At 43.4% G+C, this 22,318-nt stretch overlaps 1 protein-coding gene and 1 long non-coding RNA gene across 10 annotated transcripts in view; one reads left to right on the top strand and one right to left on the bottom strand.

The window, feature by feature from the left end:
- The window catches only part of WDFY2 (WD repeat and FYVE domain containing 2), a 183,287-nt gene extending 170,379 nt beyond the window's left edge, over positions 1-12,908 (bottom strand). For both annotated transcript variants that reach the window (XM_027116392.1, XM_027116393.1), the window contains exon 1: positions 12,528-12,908. In XM_027116392.1, coding sequence (XP_026972193.1) covers positions 12,528-12,664 — 137 coding nt within the window. In that variant the 5' untranslated portion in view covers positions 12,665-12,908. The remainder of the gene's footprint in view (positions 1-12,527) is intronic.
- Positions 12,909-13,406: 498 nt separating this feature from the next.
- Positions 13,407-22,318, top strand: part of LOC113625648 (uncharacterized) — a 42,066-nt gene continuing 33,154 nt past the window's right edge. For 2 of the 8 annotated variants that reach the window (XR_003434774.1, XR_003434773.1), the window contains exon 1: positions 13,410-13,742. This is a non-coding gene — a long non-coding RNA (uncharacterized LOC113625648). Of the gene's footprint in view, positions 13,743-22,318 lie in introns of all 8 variants that reach the window. The other 6 variants (XR_003434775.1, XR_003434776.1, XR_003434779.1 and 3 more) reach the window with 4 other exon arrangements.

Raw genomic sequence — 22,318 nt, 5'->3', positions numbered from 1 at the left:
CAAAGAGGGTTAGTGACTTTCCAAATGTCACAGAACTAGTGTAATGATGCTTGAGCACTCTTTCCAGAAGCACTAGGGAGAAAACTAAGGGAGAAAGGGAAAGAGAAACTGATTCAAAGACAAAGAAGAGACAAAGAAGAGTTAGAGAGAAAAGAGAGTTATTAAATAATTAGAAAACTAGTTTGGAGGAAGGGCAGCAAAAACCCTAATATTCCTGGAGGACTGGCTGGGACCCAGCACTTTATTCGTTTAACCCTCATAATAACACTATGAGGCAGGTACTGTCTGAACTCCCATTTTACAGCTGGGAAGGTTTTGAAGAAATGATTAAGATCACACAGCTTGGAGATGGCAGAGCCAAGAGTCAAACCCAGGCTTCTGGGACTTGGATCCCTGGCCTCAATCACTGTTACAAGGCGTCCAGAGAGGGGCAGGCTAGATGCCACGCCTAATTTACCAACACCCACCTTTATATATACATTTATTTACTGTGTGTACAACATCAGGATCTCTTATGAAAGGTGTATTAATTTCCTCCCTCCACCTCTACCTAATTTTTTAAAAATATAGGCATTCTGGTTATCTTTCAACTTCTCCTCCTTCTTCTTCCAAATACCAAGAAAACTCTAACCACTGACTCCATAAAAGGGAAAATACCTTTCAGATTCAGAGGAAAACAGGAAAGCTCTCTGGCTACTTACTGTGCCCTGTTTTCCCACCAGCAGGCAGCAGGGGCAGCATGGGCGTGGCCTCTCATGGCCTCACTCAGATGACCGTAGGCGAAGTGGGCAGATCAAGGGACCAACAGCAGGGGAACTTGCGGCCTGGCCCAGCTACATCTTCCCATTTGTCAAGAGAAGCCAACAAGCCAGACTTTTATGTGAAATCCAGATTTTAAAAACTTGGCTACTAATTCAAACTTCTAAAAACATTGTGTACAGACAAAATCTGTTTGCGGGTGGACCTCTGCCCACTAGCTGCTGGTTTATAATGCCCAGTCTTCCAGTGGAGGGCAGCTAAACTGGGGTAATTAAAATTTCATCCCTACCTCAAGGTATTCCCCATGGAAGACACAGGATACACAGCCCTGGCCCTCCAGGAGACCAGCAGGGACAATGAACTCATCATTTCAGGACAAGATGGCAAATGGAGCGAGAGAAAAGGCTGCAAAAGAGAACACAGAACCCACCAGTCACATACCTCCCCTGACCCCTGGCTTTCACAGAACAAGTTTGGGAAGCGGCAGTAAAAAGATGACAGAGTAACCCCACCTTGGCACATCTAGAGGAGATAAAGGGACTTAGAACTATATGAAACAAGCCGACAAAACTTCAATAGCCCCACTTTTGTGTATCCAAGGTGATTCTTAAAATAGTCAAGTCTTAATGGAACCACAGCAACAGGCATGGTGGTACCATAAACAAACAATAAAACTAACTTGTACTGAGCACCATCTATGCTCCAAGTACAATGCCACGTGTTACAGGAATATCATCTCATGTAAACCTCCAAACAATCCTGGGAGGAATCATTATTCCCAATTTATAGATAAAGAAACTGAGACTCTGAAACCCTGAAGTTTGGGAAAGAGCCAATCATTTAGAGCCAAATGATTCCTTTCCCATTAATTCGCTGACCCCGCTAGAGAGAGTCCAGCTATTATCATAGATACATAATGGCAAACAATCAAGAACAACACATTAGCTACAATAATTAAAAGTGTAAGGGAGTGGGGAGGTAGAATAGGTAAAGGAGATTGACACAAACCTCCAGTTATAAAATAAATAAACCATGGGGACGTAACACACAACATAAGAAATATGGTCAATAATACTGTAATAACTTTGTATGGGGACAGATGGTTGCTAGACTTAGCATGGTGATAATTTCATAATATATGCAAATGTCAATTCACTACGTAGTACACCTGAAACTAACATAATATTGTACATCAACTGTATTTCAATTTTAAAGAAAAGAAAAAAAAAATTTTTTAAGTATAGGGCAGGTATTAAAAGCAGAGATCCTCAAAATACAACACAGCCCATAGTAGGCCTTGTTTATGAGAGTATAAGGTAGCTTCACAAATAAATATAAAAGAAAGCATAAGGACCATTCAATAAATGATGCTGGGGCTTCCCTGGTGGCGCAGTGGTTGAGAGTCCGCCTGCCGATGCAAGGGACACGGGTTCGTGCCCTGGTCCGGGAAGATCCCACATGCCGCGGAGCGGGTAGACCCGTGAGCCATGGCCGCTGAGCCTGCGCGACCAGAGCCTGTGCTCCGCAACGGGAGAGGCCGCAACAGTGAGAGGCCCACGTACCGCAAAAAATAAATAAATAAATAAATGATGCTGAATAACAGCAACTTTTAGAAAAATCATTACATTCCTCAATTTACACCATCCAATGAAATACATTTCAAAATAAATCAAAAAGTTATTTTTTTACCAAATTATATAACTAGGATGAAAGAAAAATGAATATTCAATGAATCTCTGGGTAAAGAATTACGTTCAAAAATTAGGAATGATGGAAGAAATTTAAATTATAAAAAAGGATAGATGGTTAAACTAAATAGTAAACATTTTCTATATAAAGAGTAAAAAGGCAAACAATGGAGTATAAGACATATCTGGATACATAAGAGACACACGGTTAATATCCTTACTATATTTATAGAATATATATTTACAAAATATTGTTCAGAAGAACAAGGAGACTTCAATGGAGAAACAGAGGACAGGAACAGACAATTCACAAAAGGAGAAAATAACAAGTAAACAAGCAAACAGAAAAATATTCACAAGTCAGCCAAAACATACAAATTAACATCAATGAAGTACTACAATTTATCAAGAAAAAATTATTTTTTATTAATTTTTACTGGAGTATAGTTGATTTACAGTGTTGTGTTAGTTTCTGCTGTACAGCAAAGTTATACATATACATATAGCCACTCTTTTTTTTTTTTTTTTTTTTGCGGTACGCGGGCCTCTCACTGTTGTGGCCTCTCCCGTTGAGGAGCACAGGCTCCGGACGCGCAGGCTCAGCGGCCATGGCTCATGGGCCCAGCCGCTCCGCGGCATGTGGGATCTTCCCGGACCGGGGCACAAACCCGTGTCCCCTGCCTCGGCAGGCGGACTCTCAACCACTGTGCCACCAGGGAAGCCCTAGCCACTCTTTTTTAGATTCTTTTCCCATATAGGTCATTACAGAGTATTAAGTAGAGTTCTCTGTGCTATACAGTAGGTTCTTATTAGTTATCTATTTTATATATAGTAGTGTGGTATATGTCAATCCCCATCTCCCAATTTATCCCACTCCCCCAGAAAAAATTGTATATGATAATATCCATGGCTGTTCAGATGTGGCAAAACTAATACTTCATATGTCGCTGTAAATATTATAAAGTGGCACAAGACTTTTGGAAAGCAACATGGCAATCTTCTTACAATTTTTCCTAAAGAAATAATCCAAAATCTGGAAAAAAAAAAACAACAACCTATATGCACAACCATGTTGTTCATCATAACATTTACAAAAGTGAAAATAAATAGCCAACAGTAGGTGACAGATAAATGATGATGCTGTACCCAATAGATTACCAGTACCTTGAGAGCAGGATATCTTATTCACGATGGGAGTTCCAGGGCCAAATTCATATAGTACAAGCTTTAAATAAATATGGGTGAATACTGAAGGAAAAGAAAAATATACAGCCACTTAAAATGATAATTAAAGACTAGGTAGCTGGTGGCACAATTTTAAGTGGGAGCAAGAACATTAAAGTGTATGATTACAGTCATATTTCTGAAAGTTGCATTAAAAAAACTGCTAGAAGGTAATACATAAAATACAAACAGTCATTGTGCTAAGAGATTTATGAGCAATTCTTCTTTATTATGGTTATATTACCTTTATGTAAAATGTAAACACACTCCAGAGGGATTATGATTACTTAAAATATAAATTGATCCTTAGAAACTGAGATTAAAAATTTAATAACATAAAAAATACATAAAATCCCCAAATAGCTCCACATTATAGGTAAATCCACCCAGCTAAAAAGAAAAGCACAGTCATATAGAGAGGTTAGCACCTGACATTCATAACTTAGATGAGATGTATCATTTCTGAGTCCTAACTCAGTAATAAATGAACACATCACAGGAAGTCAAAATGCAGCCACGTAAACAGCTGTTTTTGCTGCACTCCTGGTTTCTTCTGAACTCTCTCTGGCTGAAAGGGCTTAGAATAGTTATCTTCTGACACCAAGGCTTCCAATGAGACTAGGCCAATTCTCTAATCCATGGAAATTCAGAAAAGCAAGACAGGCCAGGAGTGGGGTAGGCTGGTGGGTACAGGTCCCTGAGTTGAACTGTATTTCCATCTCCTAGAAAACCAAAACTACATAGAGAGAAAAAGAGGATACAAAACTTCAACAGCTTTTCTAAGGCACTGTATTTCAAAACTGTGGTTTTCAACCCATTACAGGTCATGAAATCATTTGCCTGAGTCACAGCTAGGATTTTATGAAGGCTACAACAAAACAGAAAATATCAGTATGCGTGTCACCTTAAAAGGACACCATTTAATAAAACTTCCGTTTCAGTTACATATGTGTGTTTTGTGTCAGTGTACATGAGTCTTGGGTAGCAAATGCTAAATATAGTTCTTACTATGATTTATGGTCAAAACAGTTTCAAAAGCGTTACTCTAGACAATCCAGGCCCTGACTTAAGGCCCAGAAAACCACCCAGAGCTAAACTGCTTAGTGTTTGAAACTAAAGGATTTATCTGGAAATAAGAATGTAGTGAACCCAGTTCAACTAGGTGTTAGGCACCAATACAAGACAAACGGCTCTTTAATATTTCATCCAGGAATAAAGAACCGCCGCTATCCAAAGGCATCATTTTACATCACCTCACAGAGCACATGCCACTTTTTTGCCCCCTCTGCACACTTTCTTCAGCTCCAGGTGTAGGATGATGGGTCTGCAGAGACTTTACACTTATCTAGTCCTTATGTGGGTACATCGCAGTGTCAGAGTCACAGCTAGGAAATCCTAGGCTCTCCTCTGCCAGATGGAGAAACTGAGGTTTACAGCAATGAAATGCCCAATGCCCAAGGTCAATGCAGGGTTGGGCGGAGAACAGACTCCCAGTCCAGTTCTTTTCCAAGATTCCTTAAATGAAAGGCACATGAGAGCACAAAGCAGCACTGCCTGCCAAGAGACAAGCAGGATGACGTTTTTTCTCTTTCGGTCTTGTTACTTACATCTCTGACTCAATTTTTCAGACTAATGACTAAATGAAGCATTTGGATGGGGAGGACCCCGGCCCTTTAAATAAAAAAAAAAGTTAATGAGACTGCTTACTGAAGTTGCACCAGGGAAGTTATTTTTTCTGCATTAGGGAATTTCTAGGTTAATTGTGGCACTCTCCTTGGGAGACCTACTCACATAAAAATAAACGAGTGCGGCCTGCTTTTGAATTCCTTCCATTCTGATACTGTAATTGAGAAAAACAGCTTGGCTTGATGGTACGTATACACTGAATATAACTTAGTTTAGTGTTACAGATATCAAGAGATCACTACTTATTTTGTCTTAAAGCACCATTTACTTATTGATTTCTAAACGGTGCTGTTTTAATTTCCCCAAAGCTGTTACTTTGTAAGGACATCCAGACGGCTCTCGGCAACAAACATAAAATCTCTCCCTCTCAAAGGCAAATTCAAACTGAAAACAGAGCCAGCAAAAGATGCTGTGCAAGGAAAAAATAGTATTTCCATTTTTAAAGTTTTGATTTTGTTTGCCTGGAAAAAGATCAACTCTCTGAAGTCTCTTATGGCTACTACAGTCCTATGATTTTTTACCTATTTTTCTTTTTCAAAGTAAGTTTAGCAACACTTGAGATACAAGATAGCTGCTCAGGATTTCAAAATCTGAGAGTCACTCACTTTAGGAGCGTCAAACATTTTCCATTATCTTGCAATATCCAGATGAATGTATCCTGATTAAGATCTTTGAGCTCCTGGATAGTCTGGTTTAACGATGTAAATCAAGTAGGAAATTCAGAACCCTCAGGAGCTTTGGGGTCACTAGAAGCTAAGCCCCTCTAGCGAACCTCCTTAAACAGCTTTCCCATAGTGATTTTTTTCTTAAAAAGTCAATTTGTATTCTGACCTTTAGAGACCCAGAGGCAGCCTGTTTCCAGACAGATTTGCTGACATGAAGCCTGCCTCATGCTCTGAATTCAGGGTAAAGGTCTAATTTTCAAAATCATATGGGGCAAATTCCCATTTTGGAACCTTGAAACCAGCAATTACTACTTCCAAGTGATGAATCTCTAGTGCATAGTTGAAAGTTTATTAATTTTATGCCATTAAATAGAGACTTGACACACTCAAAAAATAGTTCAGATGGCTTCTAACTTTGTCAACTTCAGAGACCTCACGCCATCACTCTAGGAAGTCCTCAACTTTCAGAATTATGCTTGCACGTTGGGAAAAACTTTGATTTGCATTTAAAAAATGTTTTGATGCAAGTGTTATAAAATGCATGGTACATAAAACTCCATGAGCTCAACTGAACTGATCCAAGGTCTAAGTATTTAGTGAAAACTAATGGTTTCAACCAGAGAACCGATATAGTGCAATTTCACAGTGAAAAGAATCAATGGTATGAGCCAATAGTATGAGGATTTATAAATGATATTTTAACATATCTTTTCAAGAAATAGTCATAAATGAACCTACTTACAAAACAGAAACAGAATCACAGACATAGAAAACAAACATGGTTACCAAGGGGAAGGGGAGGGATAAATTGGGAGACTGGGATTGATACACATTACTATATATATTAAAAGAGATAACTAATGAGAACTTACTGTATAGCACAGAGAACTCTACTCAATACTCTGTAATGACCTATATGGGAAAAGAATCTAAAAAAGAGTGGCTATATGTATATGTATAACTGATTCACTTTGCTGTACAGCAGAAACTAACAGAACATTGTAAATCAACCATACTCCAATAAAAATTATTACTCCAATAAAAAAAAGAAGAAGAAGAAATAGTCAAGTAGTGACTCTTACAGTGGTTCAGAGTTGGGAAAAGGGACCTCCCTGGTGGTCCAGTGGGTAAGACTCCATGCTCCCAATGCAGGAGGGGACCCAGGTTCAATCCCTGGTTGGGGAACTAGATCCCACCTGCATGCCACAACTAAGAAGCCCACTTGCCGCAACTGAAAAAGATCCCACATGCCACAGCTAAAACCTGCCGCAACGAAGATCCCACGTGCCACAACTAAGACCCGGTGCAGCCAAAATGAATAAATAAATATTCCCCCCCAAAAAAAATCAGAGTTGGGGGAAAAAGGCCTTAAAGATTTTTAAAAACCCAAACCACTCTCTCATTCCAACCGCTTCCCACCCCTATCCCTTGTTGTAAACACTACCCTGGCCCAAAGTAAGGAGCTAAGCTTCTCTCAGGTTCAACTTAAACCTTTGCTCTAAGAAACTCACAACCTCCTCAGGCCCATTCCATTCCAAACAGCTGATAGATCAGTCATTGCTTAATCCATTCAATGAACATATATATGGGCTGCCTCCTCTGTGCTAGGCACTGGAGGTCAGACCATATATTGAGACAAAAATGAGACCTCCTATTACCCACTGCATGGTCCTATGTGCCCTTAGGGCCTACAGAGAACACAGATAACAATGTTGCCTAAATTGGTCCCGAATGAAGTCAGAATATAAGGTGGCAGTTCTCCACAGTCCCTCCCCGGGACTTTCCTGGCGGTCCAGTGGTTAAGACTCCATGCTTCCACTGCAGGAGGCACGGGTTCGATCCCTGGTCAGAGAGCTAAGAAACAGTGAGCTGCGAGTCGTGGCCAAAAATGAAAAAGCAAACTCCGCAGTCCCTCCCCATTACCCTTTCCCCTGCAGACCCCTCCCCATGGTCTCCTCCACAACACCCTGCCACCACACCCTCACCTCTTTTTATCTCCCAAGAGAATTCCAAATTCTTGCACTCAGAGGTTTTGGGAATGTTCGCTATCACAATTACTCCTGTGGAGACACCAATTTTCCAGATTCCTCCAAGTGTGACACTCAGAGCTGAGTTCTGAATTCAAGCTGCATGGCTCCTGAGTGCATTCTTAACCAGTTCGTTCTAGTGCTTCTCAGTGCCCCAGGAGTTTTCTCTTCCCCCTCTAGCTAGAATGCCCCTTCCAACACCCTAGCTTTCTCACATGAACTTCTACTCATCCCGCAAGACCCACCTGGAGGAGAGCTCCTTGGTCTCTTCTCTAACCACTGCAAGCAGAGGAGATGCTTCAATGACCCCAGTGGATGGTGTTTGTACCCGTCTTCAACACATCTCCTTATATGAGATAAAAATCTGACCCCTTTTTACTCCTGGTGAAGGAACAATTTTCTATAACTGTCTAATAGTAATTACCTAGAGAAACTCTGTATGAATTCTAAGATTGCTGACTTGTGTTAAGATATGCATATAAATAATTTACAAAGTTAAAACGTCTGGACAGGGCTGGCTCCCACCTGGAGCAGTCTCTTCTGGTTTTCAACACTTGAAGAGGCTGCCACTGGACAAGGGAGCTGCAGGTGGCTTACCAGCTACCCTGGTAAGCTGCAGGCTAGAGATCGGTATTGACCAAAATAGACCCAAGATGTCTGTGAGGAAACTCCTAAGCAAGGAATGTTAAAATGGCAGTCACGGGCTTCCCTGGTGGTGCAGTGGTTGAGAGTCCGCCTGCCGATGCAGGGGACACGGGTTTGTGCCCCGGTCTGGGAAGATCCCACATGCCGCGGAGCAGCTGGGCCCGTGAGCCATGGCTGCTGAGCCTGCGCGTCCGGAGCCTGTGCTCCGCAACGGGAGAGGCCCGTTGAGAGAGGCCCGTGTACCACAAAAAAAAAAAAAAAATGGCAGTCACTCAGAAGAGACAGTCCAGACAGAAGCTGGGAAATGAGGAACCCAATGTACCAAAGTTGGGCATATCCTTTGGAGACAGAATCCAGCTACAACCAAAGCAAAGACAGACTCAGATAAGGACAGTGAGTTCTGAGAACAAATTCCATTTTATGATAGCACCACAAATCTATACTTGTAAGTCAGACTTTTTATATTTCTTCTTCCTTTTCTTTTTTTTGGCTGTGAGGTGAGGCTTACAGGAGTTCCCCAACCAGGGACTGAACCCAGGCCATGGCAGTGAAAGTGCTGAGTCCTAACCACTAACCACTAGACCACCAGGGAACTCCCGTTTTTATATTTCTTCTATTTCCTTATACTTTCTCCCTTGGTATCCAGTAAAGGTCCAGGCTGTCTTAACTGTGCTCAGCTGAACTGAGGGTAAGGGTTTTTACCACTCTTGGGGCCTGAAGATTAGAATATCACCAGCCCACGACTAATGGCAGCCATAGGGTGAAAATGGTAGTCCAAGTGAAAGAATCCTCCAAAGGTAAGTAAAATTTTGGGAACAACAATGGCTGTGGAATCCAGCTACTCTTCCCCATCTAAAAATTCTCTTTTCAATATTAAATCTTAGAGTTTGTGGTTTTATTTTCTTCTAAAATCTGCCCCCCCCCAAATAAATTGTGAGTATCTTGAAAGGACCTTGTCATTTTCACCAATGAAGTGTACACATGTGCTTAGAACACAGGAGGGACTCAAATGTTTGTTGATAGAATGAATGAAGCAATGCATTGACTTTCAAATTTTTAAGGCACTTTTAAGGCCATCCAGTCCAATCCTTTTCCGTACATTTGTCCAACAGAACTTTCACAGGTTGTCATTAAGTTCATTCAAACAAATATCAATGAAATGTCTACAACAGTTAAGATGCTGTGCTTTCAGGAACAAGAAAAAGCCCAGTCACCAACACAACAAATGTTTCTTGAGGGCCTACTGTGTGCCAGCCACCATACTAGGCCTTACAGATATTACAATGAGTGAGACGCACATAGCATCTTAGGGAATTCATGGAGAAGAAGATAAATGGATAACAAGTACCTATAACACTGTTATAGATGGAAAATGTTAAGCGTTTTCAAAGGCTATTGGGAATCAGAGGTCAAAAAGGAAAACCAAGGTTTCAAAAGAACTTACGGGACGCTGCCATTCAGGAATGGGACAATATTTTGTGGCTTAACCTTACAGTTCAGGAATGAAAACTACTAGTTTCTAACTGAAGTGGTTGATGGAAATGGCTTGGTAGGTTTTGATGAAAATCAATATTCTCTCTTCATATCTTGATAATGATAATTATGTCAACTGACAGTGACACTGGATTTTGAAAAGCAAGAATACAGACCAGTTCTCTTTTAATGGAAACCATAATCGAAACTGAGCTCTAAATAACAAAGTTCTTGTCACATGTGACTATATGACCTACAGAAACATAGACTGGTCAACTTGAGTAATAATAAAAAGATATGTAAAGAATAAATCCTAGCCTTACTTATTTAACAGCAACTGCATAATAAAATATCTTCTATTACTTACACTGTAAACTGGGAAAGTGAAAATTAAGCTTAATAAATAGCTAAACATTATTGCATTTATGTTGTCCCATAATCAAATGAAACTTATCTTCACTCTCTGTCATATACGTGACTTCAGCTTCTCCAAATACTCTGAAATGCACCCCGACTAAAGCTGTTTCCTTCAGGATAAACACAGTGAAATGGAAATCAGAAGACAGGAGCCAGGCCAGGCTCCGCCAATAGTTACATGAATTTGGGCAGGTAAATTCTCTGGCCTAATTTTCTCATCTGTAAAATGAAGCTGTTACAGCAAATAACCTCTAAGATCCCTTTGAACACTTAGGAAAAAAAAAAAAAAAAAAAACCTATGAAAACTAACCTCTACTCCCAAAGCATCAACCAAAGCAAAAAGTTTCAAAACTAATTATTAAAGGAGCTTAGGTTTAGCTACCTTTCTGCCTCTCTTACTTGATTCAACAAACTTACTTATGAATTTCCTACCGCAGTTCGGTTGAGCAGTTTCATCTCCAGTAGTTACAGAGAAAGTGATGTCTATCAATATATTCTTTTTAAAACACGATTCTGTGACAAAGAATTTCTAAGTCCAGAAGCAATCTCTTTTGTAGAATTTTGCCTCCATGGAAAAGTTAAACACTCATAAGCCTTCTTCGTGAATTTCAAATGGTTTCTACATCCATGTATTCCACTGCAGCCATGAATTTCTTCTGTTCTTGGCAGACTGCTTGCCATTGGTGTATGTTTACAATGTTTTCCCTTGAATCTGCACAGGAAGTGAATCAGGCACCATTTGGCCATTTGTATGGAGTATGATGTAGACAAAAATGTCATTAATATAGTCATCCTAGTTATACTGAAGAATCTATGATACGAATAAACCTATCAGGCATTTTTTTTGAAGCCACACTGTATGCAAAGCACTGAAATGTCTATAAAGACAGTATGAACACTTTGTTGCTTTACCTTTGCCTGGAAATTTTACAAGTCACCAAGAAAAAAATATTTTCTACCTCAGCATAATTTGAACTTACATTTAGAAAACGTAACTCCTATTTTAAGGTTAAAAGCTCCTTGACATATACCTCTATAATGTGACATTTTTTAGAATACTAGTTGATATTATAAAAGCAACAATTCCAGATCAAAACCATAACTACTATATTCAAGCTTCATTCCTCTGGAAACTAGCTTCATCTGCATAATTTCTGCATTAAAGGTCATTAAGTTAAAGCAAAAAACGCACTGTCTGAAAAACAAGGGAGAATGCTAAAGGCAGAACAACTAGTTCTACTTCGGCAAATTAAGCAAAATTAGGCAAAAAGAAAGGAAGCAAGCAAAGGGAAGGAACTCAAGAGCTATTTGCAGCAGTGGTCCCTTGAAAGTTCTAGGAGCTTCCCCTTGAGCTTGAAGAGACAAGGAGGGCAAAGCAGAGAAGTCACCTCTCCTGGGCAGAAGCCCTAATACTCTTCACAACTTGCAATATTCATTGAATTCAGTGTAAGATGTCTGGGAGATCTGGATTCGGTGGGAATGTCTGGGAGAAGGGAGTGGCATTTGCTTTCCTGGATCTGGAGCCTTAAGAACTATACCAGAGTTCTCAAAACCTCTTAGTTATGTCACACAAGCGGCTTGGAGCATCCTCCCCACGCACACACCTGCAGGGCCGGGCAGCTCCACCCTCTCCCCTTCCTGTCCTAGGAGCTGGACCAAGGTCCAGCGGCCGGTGCACCGTTAGTCCAAGGGCCACCCTGGCCCCGGCAGGCGCCACCCGGGCAAGGCCAGACAGAACGCCGCTGTCCGGGCTCCGCTTTCCGGAGCCACGCAGCGGCGGCCACGCGCAGCTGGACACCGGCAGCACCAGGATGCGCATTATAATAACAACTTGAGAGAGCGCTCTACACTCGCGCCGACGTGGAGGCACAGCCCCTGAAGCGGGCTCTGGGACCGCCGGCGCGTCCCGCCCCTCCTCGCGGCCGAGGGGCAGCGGTTCGTACCTGTCCTCCGAGACACTGATGACGCCCTCCTCCTTGGGCACGATCACGGCCATATTCACCACCTCCTGAGACCCCTCGACCCGCTGCAGCAGGATCGGCTTGCGGGTCAGCGGCTTGGGCTGGATCTCTGCCGCCATCGGAGGAGGGGGCGCACTGCGGGCGCCGCCGCCAACAGCGCCGCGGGGTCGAGCTGAGGAGACCGCTCGGGCACGGGCACAAGCTGAGACAGGGACTCTGGTTGGCCGAAGCGGGCCGCCGGGGACCCGCGATCATAGCCTGGCCGGCGCTCCCGGGAACGACTCCGCGCTCCCGGCTTCGGGCACCGAAACCTCCACAACCGGCGCTGCAACCCGGCACCACCACCCGAGGAGGGGGCGGAGAGCCGTGGGGGCGGGGCCGGCGGGGGCGGAGCCTGCCGCAGGGGGTGGCCGCTGGTGGGCGCCAGGGCGGCTGCACTTCCGGAAGGGTGGGGGAGGAGGAGGGGAAACTGAAGAAGGAGGCGGGGCGCTGGCGGCCCAATGCGCATGCGTCAGGCCACGAGCCCATTTCCACCCCGCCCCTCCGCCATTCCCGAAGCCGCGCGGCACCGCCTCTAGAACGCATGCGCCTTCCGTGATCCGCGGCCTCCTCGCCACCTTCCACACCCAGTATTTAGTCCCCTCCCTCTTTAATCTCCCGTGAACGCGCGCGTACACATTCCTGGGAACGCGCTTGCCAGTGGCCCCGCCCACTCCGAAATCCCTGAAAAGGGGGCGGAGGTGGGGCGGGGAAAAGCGCGCCTGGGCGAGGCCGGAAAGAGAAGTATCCCGCAGGAAGGAAAAAAGCTGAGCTAGTGGGGACGTGATTGGGCATGCGCCCCAGTTACCTGTCGGGCGCGGCCTTGCAATGAAGCGTGGCTTACAGCTCCCAAGACGCACCAGCCACAGGCCTCCGATTGGCACCCCCACGGGCTTCTGGGAGTTGTAGTTTTTCAGAGCCTTCGCTTCCTTGTCCTGAAATGACCTATCGCCCACTTATCAACGCTCCTGGCCTGAGGGGCTCCGCGGCCTCCCGGGCGATTGGCCGAGTCACGGCTGGGTCTGGCCTCTAAGGCAGGGAACTGAAGGGCAGCCATCGCGGAGCAGACAGTCGCTACGGCCCTGCCACTGCACATAATAGTGGAGCTCCAGGAGTGGGAAAAGAAGAAAAGCTGTCATGCAAGCATCCTTGATAGAGGTTAGAGATGATCTGTAGTGTTAACCTCCTCGTTTTCTTAGATGGTTAAGTTACTAGACCAGGATTACTTTAGCTTCAAGTCAGGGCTATAGCACCCCCAGACTTGAACTCAGGCGCCCCTGCTCCTGACTTCTTCCCATTCCCCAGTAATCCTTCCTTTCTAGATTGCTCCAGAGACGATGGATAGAGTAATCTGTGATTTGTGAATGCATGTTAGGTGCCTGGCAAAGGGCCTGGCATGCGGAGTAGTTGGTTATGTGATAATCCCACTAAGCCCTTCCACAGTTAACAAGCTAGCTGAGGAGTGGTCATGGTCTCTGTGGTGTAATTGGGCTGGCAAGGGCTCTGAAGGTGAGAAAAATAATATGCCAGAGCTAGACAAAGAATGGGACAGGCCGCGTAGAAATGCATTTTATAAGGCAGGTTTTTGGGCAGCCGAGGCGGTAGGTAAGCTGGACCTGTCTCAAAGCACAGTGCAAAACAGGGCTTTCCACTTCTCTGAGCCTCCAGTTCCCCATCTGCCAAGTGGAGGATAATAACACCTACCTTGGGTTGTTGTGAGGCTTACAAGTGACAGATTTTAAGTGCTTTCATACACAGTAGGTTCTTTAAGATTCCAGGAATTAGGACATGGACATATTCAGGGGGACATTATTCAGCCTGCCACAGTGGTTTTAAATACCATCCGTAAGCTCCTGACTCCCATAATAATCCCTACCCTGACCACATTTCTAACTCCAGGCTCATGTATCTAAAGCTACTCCACTCTGTCACTTAACTGTTTAGTAGGTGTTCCAAACATTCCCAAATAGTATCTTTAAATCTACTGCATCATTCACCCACTTGTTCAAAACTAACTTCCTAGGAGTCATCCTTGACTCTTCTCTTTTCCTTCACAATTCTATCCAGACCATTTAGAAGTCCTATCAGCTCCACCTCCAAAGTATATCTTGAATTTTCCCATTTATACCATCTCCACCCCAGTCCAAGTCACCATAATCTCTGGCCTCTACTACCATGGTAGCCTAACTGCTTTCTCTATTTCTTCTCTTGAACCCATACAATCCATTTTTATCAAAGTAGCCAGAAGGATTTTGTTTTAAAATATAAACCAGCTCAGTTCCTCCTCTGCTTAAAACACATCGTTGGCTTACTGTTGCACTCGGGATGAAACGCCTCTCCAACCTCACCTCTTCTGCTCAGTACTTTCCAAGCTCTGGCTTGGAAATTCCCCAGAAACACCAACCTCCTTCCTCCTGGTGGCCTTTGCACCAACTATGTTCACCTCTCGGCTACTTTCTTCTCACCACTCAGGCTTCAGCTCCGATGTTAGCTCCTTAAAGAGTCCTGACCTTCCAACCGAACCCTACTTCTTCATAACACTCGTTGTCATATCACCCGGGTTTGTTTTCTTCACAGTACTTACTTCTGCCCAAAATAATCTTGTGTGTTTCTTATTTAGTTCTTAGTCTTCCTCTTCCAGAAGAGAAGCACTGGGAGAGGAGAGACCTGTCTGCCTGTTCATCGTTGTATTCCTAGCCTTTAGAATAGTACCTGGCATATCAGGAGGCATGTTGTTAAGTATTCGTTAAATAAATGAATAGAAAGGCCATTCAGGATTTGTTTAACTCTGTTCCACTAGAGCATAATGGAAAGACTGGTATCTGGAACTTGCCCTAATTCCTGGGATCGGGTGATCCTTGGGAGAAGACACAAAACTGCAGATGATATCCAGCAGGCAGACGATGATAGCGGTATGGTAAAGGCAACAAGTGATTAATTGGTACCCAAGAGAAAGGCCTAGCATGAGATACATGAGGTGTACTAATAGGCAGGTGAGAGGAAGGTAGTAGTTACAGTAGTTCTTAAACGTTTTAGGTCACAGACCTTATGAAAAATCAGTTGAATATTACAGATCAACTGGAGTGGGGGAGTGTATGTATATGTACACTTATATTTTACGTGCAATTTTACGTGCAATTTCGCAAGGTATACAAGTATCAGAGACCCAGGTTGGGAACTCTTGCTAACTCTCAGGAAATCTAAGACCGCTTAGCCCCAATTCCCCACCCTCAGGAAAGGGCATTCTAATGGAGATTAAAGAAGGAAAGAAATAGACTACTGCTAGAAAAATGATTCTCAAACTCCTTTGTTCATATTCCACCTTAAAGAATTTTGAAGAATTTCAGTATATAAATTTAAATATTCCAAAAAGTCTGAGTTCTAGCATCTTGTAAATATTAACATTGGTTGTAAATAGTTCACGCTTGATGATCTTTTATTGATTTCCCTGTAATACTATCTGAAACAAACAAAAAAATATGTATATATATTTAAATTCTACGATTTACTTAATATACTAAGGCCATAAATCTCTGATTTTTAAAAGTTTCTTCTACATTAACTGATCCTTACAATTGTTAGTACACAATAGGTCAAAACAACATAAGTCCATTAGAAATGTATATAAAAATTATTAAACATAAAAAGTAAATTTTAACTAGAAATGTTTAATGAAAATTATTATTCAAGATGAACAAGGCTACGTTTTTACATTCCCCTGTATCCAAGGATAAATAATGATTTACTGATAGAATTAAGAGGATTCAGGATGAATTCTGTTCCTATATCTTATCTTGTAAATATAAGGGCTAAGAAATCTCATTTATATAAATATTGGGTTGGCCAAAATATTCGTTTGTTTTTTCCATAAGATGGTTTGTTGTCTTTAACTTCAGTCAAAACAATTTTGTTAGATTGTATGTGACAGCTGTCATATCAGCGTGCATTTAAAAAAAGACATCAAAATTGGTGAATTTTTGTGTAGCCATTTTAATATTGAAGATGGAAGAAAGAAAGCAACATTTTCAGCCATTTATGCTTTATTATTTCAAGAAAGGTAAAAAAGATTTGTGCAGTGTATGGAGAAGGTGCTGTGACTGATCAAACATGTCAAAAGTGGTTTGCCAAGTTTCATGCTGGAGATTTCTCGCTGGACGATGCTCCACAGTCAGGTAGACCAGTTGAAGTTGATGGCAATCAAACCGAGACATTAATTGAGAACAATCAACAATATACCATGCAGGAGATAGACGACATACTCAAAATACCCAAATCAAGTGTTGAAAATCATTTGCACCAGCTTGGTTAAGTTCATCACTTTGATGTTTGGGTTCCACATAAGTTAAGCGAAAAAAACCTCCTTGACCTTATTTCCGCCAGCAAATCTCTACTTAGACGTAATGAAAACGTTCCGTTTTTAGAACAAATTGTGACAGGTGATGCAAAGTAGATACTGTACAATAATGTGGAACGGAAGAGATCGTGGGGCAAGTGAAAAGAACCACCACCAACCCCACCAAAGGCCAGTCTTCATCCAAAGAAGGTGATGTTGTGTATATCGTGGGATTGGAAGGGAGTCCTCTATTATGAGCTCCTTCTGGAAAACCAAATAATTAATTCCAACAAGTACTGCTTCCAATTAGACCACCTGAAAGAAGCACTCAACAAAAAGCATCCCGAATAAGTCAACAGAAAACGCATAATCTTCCATCAGGATACCACAAGACCGCACGTTTCTTTGATGACAAGGCAAAAACTGTTAGAGCTTGGCTGGGAAGTTGTGATTCATCCACCATATTCACCAGACATTGCACCTTGGGATTTCCATTTATTTCGGTCTTTACAAAATTCTCTTAATGGAAAAAATTTCAATTCCCTGGAAGACTGTAAAAGCACCTGGAACAGTTCTTTGCTCAAACAGATAAAAAGTTTTGGGAAGATGGGATTGTGAAGTTGCCTGAAAAATGGCAGAAGGTAGTGGAACAAAAGGGTGAATATGTTGTTCAATAAAGTTCTTGGTGAAAATGAAGAATATGTCTTTTATTTTTACTTAAAAACCAAAGGAACTTTTTGGCCAACCCAATATATGTGAGTGGAACGAGTCTTGTTATATCAGTGCTACTCAACTCTTTGAATTCTTTCTGAGTTACATGTCAAAAATCACATTGTCAAGAGAAAATTTTTGCAAATCATATATCTGACAAGGGACTTATATCTAGAATATATAAGTAACTCTTACAATTCAATAGTAAAAAGACAAATAAACCAATTTTTAAATTGGCAAAGAATCTGAATAGACATTCCCGCAAAGAATATATATACATGACCAATAAGCACATAAAAAGATGATCAACATCATTAGTCATCAAGGAAATGCAAATCAAAACCACAATGAGGGGCTTCCCTGGTGGCACAGTGGTTGAGAGTCCACCTGCCGATGTAGGGGACACGGGTTCGTGCCCTGGTCCAGGAGGATCCCACATGCCGCAGAGCGGCTGGGCCCGTGAGCCATGGCCGCTGAGCCTGCGCGTCTGGAGCCTGTGCTCCACAACAGGAGAGGCCACAACAGTGAGAGGCCCGCATACAGCAAATAAAAAATAAAAAAAAAAACCACAATGAGATACCACTTTCCAACTATTAGGATGGCTAATAGAATACAGATAATAACAAATGTTGACAAAGATATGGAGAGGTTGGGGCTTCCCTGGTGGCGCTTTTGGTGGGAATGTAAATTGGTGCAGCCACTATGGAAAACAGTATGAAGTTTCCTCAGAAAATAAAAAACAAAACTACCATATGATCCAGCAATTTCACCCCTCGGTATTTTGCTGAAGAAAACAAAAACATTAATTAGAAAAGATATATGCACCCCCATTTCTGCTTTATAGAATTCAAAACCTCTTAAGAGGAGCCAAAATATCCTTGTTTCTTCTCCCTTATCAGGAATACTTATAAAGAAGGCCAGAAAGATCTGTGAGTTAACTTGCCTTAGAAACCATTAGAGTTTCCCCCTAAGGGGGATAGGGGAAATCCCCTAAGGGGATGGAGGGTGAGTGAAATGGGTGAAGGTAGTCAAAAAGGTACAAACTTTCAGTTATAAAATAGATGAGTCCTGGGGATGTAATGATGCAGTATTCTCATCCCAAGGGGAAAAAAATTGTAGCTATGTGTGGTGATGGATGATAACTAGACTTGTGGTGATCATTTCACAATATATTCAAGTATTGAATCATGATGTAGTACACCTGAAACTAAGACATCAATTATATCTCGATACAAAAGTTTCCACCAAATCAATATTTTTTTAATTTTTATTTTTTAAACTTATTTTTGGAGGCATTGTGTCTTCCTTGCTGCGCACGGGCTTTCTCTAGCTGTAGCAAGCGGGGTCTGCTCTTCTTTGCAGTGCACGGTCTTCTCATTGCAGTGGTTTCTCCTGTTGCAGAGCACGGGTTCTAGGCATGCGGGCCTCAGTAGTTGTGGCGCTCAGGCTTTAGAGCGCAGGCTCAGTAGTTGTGGAGCACAAGCTTAGTTGCTCAGCAGCATGTGGGATCTTGCCAGACCAGGGATCGAACCTGTGCCCCCTGCATTGGCAGGCGGATTCTTTTTTTTTTTTTTTTTTTTTTTTTTTTGCGGTATGCAGGCCTGTCATTGTTGTGGCCTCTCCCGTTGCAGAGCACAGGCTCCGGACGCGCAGGCCCAGCGGCCATGGCTCACAGGCCCAGCCACTCTGCGGCATGTGGGATCTTCCCAGACCTGGGCACGAACCCGTGTCCCCTGCATCGGGAGGCGGACTCTCAACCACTGCGCCACCAGGGAAGCCCCTGGCAGGCGGATTCTTAACCACTGCGCCACCGGGGAAGTCCCCAAATCAATATTTTGTAGTACCTTTTTGTTGTTGTTTTTACCCCATGCAAAGCACCACAGTAAGACATGGAATGGGGAAAGTTTATGAGATGGGAGAACATCTGACATAAATGCAGGTAGATCCTCAGGCAAATTGGTTTTAGGAAAAAGTATCTATAAAAGTTGAGGATCTGGGGGGCTTCCCTGGTGGCACAGTGGTTGAGAGTACGCCTGCCGCTGCAGGGGGCGCGGGTTTGTGCCCTGGTCCGGGAGGATCCCGCGTGCCGCGGAGCGGCTGGGCCCGTGAGCCATGGCCGCTGGGCCTGCGCGTCCGGAGACTGTGCTCCGCAACGGGAGAGGCCGCAGCTGTGAGACGCCCGCGTACCGCAAAAAAAAAAAAAAAAATGTTGAGGATCTGGAAATGAATACCCTTATAATGATGTGTGTCCGTGTACCACTTGACAAGTTTTCACGGAGCAGAGCTCCACAGGCCACAGTTTGGATACCACTGATCTAGGAAACAGAAAGGGGGCTGCCATTCCAGCAGGACATGGAACTTTTAGGGAAGCATTAAACGAGAAGAATTGTGCTTAATAATTGGACAAGGCAACTTCTTTTGCATTGATTCCTCACTCTTGGAAGGCCAATTATAGGAAGCAAGGTGAGTCCAGGGAAAAGGGTCAGAGCTGAGTCCAAAGCTTTTTCTAATAGTAAGCAGCATGTATTTTTCTGGCTCATCCTCAGCAGTCTAGTCTGGCAATAGAAAGCTGGGCAGGTGTAAATAGTAAGAAACATATACCCTGGCCTCTGCCCTGGTGTCTGACACAGAACTCTGAAGACCCTTTTAATTTCCTAAGTGATAAGAGCACTAGGAACATCTCTTGTTCTAATGAGGGCTGGTCACCAGAAAGACCAAGCTGTGATTAGAAGCTTGCAGATGCACTGCCCCCCTCCACACACCCGCCATGAGGGGAGAGGGGCTGGAAGTGGAGTTCATAATTGCTCATGCCTATGTGAGAAAGCCTCCACAAAATCCCCAGGGTAGGGAGTTCAGTGCGCTTCCAGGCTGGTGAGAACATTCACACCAGGAGGGTGATGGACCCCAACTCCACAGGGACAGAAGCTTCTGCACTGTGGGCCCTCCCAGATCTCATCCTATGTATCTCTTCATCTGGCTCTTCATCTGTATCCTTTGTCAGATCCTTTAATAAACTGGTAAACATAAGTGTTCCCCTGAGTTCTGTGAGCCATTCTAGCAAATCAATTGAATTAGAGGAGGGGGTGGTGGGAACCTCTGATTTGTAGCCAAATTGGACAGAAGTGGGGGTGACCTGGAGACCTACTACTTTCAGTTGGCATCTGAAGTGGGGGGCAGTCTCATGGGACTGAGCCCTTAACCTGTGGGAACTGGTGCTCTCTCCGGGTAGACAGTGTCAGAATTGAATTAAAGTACAGGACACCCAGCTGGTGTCAGAGAATTGCTTGATGGGAGAATAACCCCACACATCTGGTGTCAGAAGTGTGCATGCGGAAGTTGTGTGAGAGTAAAGGAGAAACACAGGAGAAGAACTGGGTTTTCCCTAATGCAGCAGGGATCTGGGGATCCGGCCTCATCAGATGAAACCCACACTTAGCGAGAGGGGTCTGGGATACTGGTGTGAGAGCCAGAGGCAGTCAGTGAGCAGCGAGGACATCGGAGAGGCAGCTCTGCACCCACCTCCAGGCTTGGGTTCAAGAGCAGGGCATTCAAATCTGAGGTGACAACTTAGGAAAGCAAGGTAGGGCCCGGGTCTCAAGGACTGGTGTTCTGAGTAGGAGGCCTGGACAGGGTCCTAGGTGTCAAAACTAGGGGGCAAGGTGGGAGTAGAGCCTCTTACCAGTGTGTCCTTTAGCAAGTCACTGAATCTGTTGGAGCCCCCCTTTCTTCATCTGTAACATTACAACACCAAACTCCCAGAGTTGTTGTGAAACAAGAATAAGGTCATTCATCTGAAAGAAGAGGCCAGCATCTGGCAAGTAGCTCCTCTGAAGGAAGAGGGGAAAGCTGAGAAGAACTTGGAAGGGGACCACAGGGAAAACATGGGGACAGAAGAAAAGGGGTGGAGATGATGACTTAGTCTCAAAACAAAGGAGAAATCTAATGATCAGAACTGGGTCACAAGTCAGGGCCACAACATCTTGCAGCAGAAGTCCCAACTTTTCAAAGGGCAAAAATCTGAGAATAGAGATTCCATCTTTATTGGAAGTCCACACTTACTGGAAGTCTAGCATTCATTGTTTTGAACTCTGAATTTTCTTGCTGACTCAAATATGCATTTGTGGGTCCCAGGCAGGCTCACAAAATCCCTCCAGTGCAGAACTAGCAGTCCCTTGGCCTAGGACTTCCATAACGAATGATGCTTCTCCGGAAGAATATCTTTTAAACTACATCCAGGAACATCAGATAAACATCCCTCCATTTGTTTCCCTCCTCCCTTCCTTCCCCATTCCCTTCCCAGCAGCAGGCACTAGGACTCCCTCGGCAACAAGGGTTTTTTGCTTCTGAAACCCGGCTGCACTTGAGTGCCTTGGGAACTTCTGGAATATTCCTGGATCCTATCCCTGAATGGCTGAACTTGGTTTTCTGGGAGCTTGACCTGAGAATCTGACTCTTTATAAAGTGTTTCAGGTGATTCTGATGCAGGTGGCCCTTGGTGTCTAGGGTAATCCGGGAACAACAGGCCTGGGAATCCAATGGAAGGCTACAGGAAAAGGGATCCGAGATACAGAGGGCTGGGTCTCCAAGCACAGGGCCCATCTCCCGTTGCCTTTCCTTTCCCAGAATGAGAGACTAGCCAGCCTGCATGCTCTTCCATTGGTAGCATCTAATGTTTCTGATCAGACCAATG

The sequence above is a fragment of the Aethalodelphis obliquidens genome, unplaced genomic scaffold (genome assembly GCF_003676395.1).
Source record: "Aethalodelphis obliquidens isolate GAN/ISIS:26980383/991018 unplaced genomic scaffold, ASM367639v1 scaffold16, whole genome shotgun sequence".
Lineage (NCBI taxonomy): Eukaryota > Metazoa > Chordata > Mammalia > Artiodactyla > Delphinidae > Aethalodelphis > Aethalodelphis obliquidens.
The sequence above is the reverse complement of the archived record's forward strand: the minus strand, read 5'-3'. Positions and strand labels throughout refer to the sequence as shown.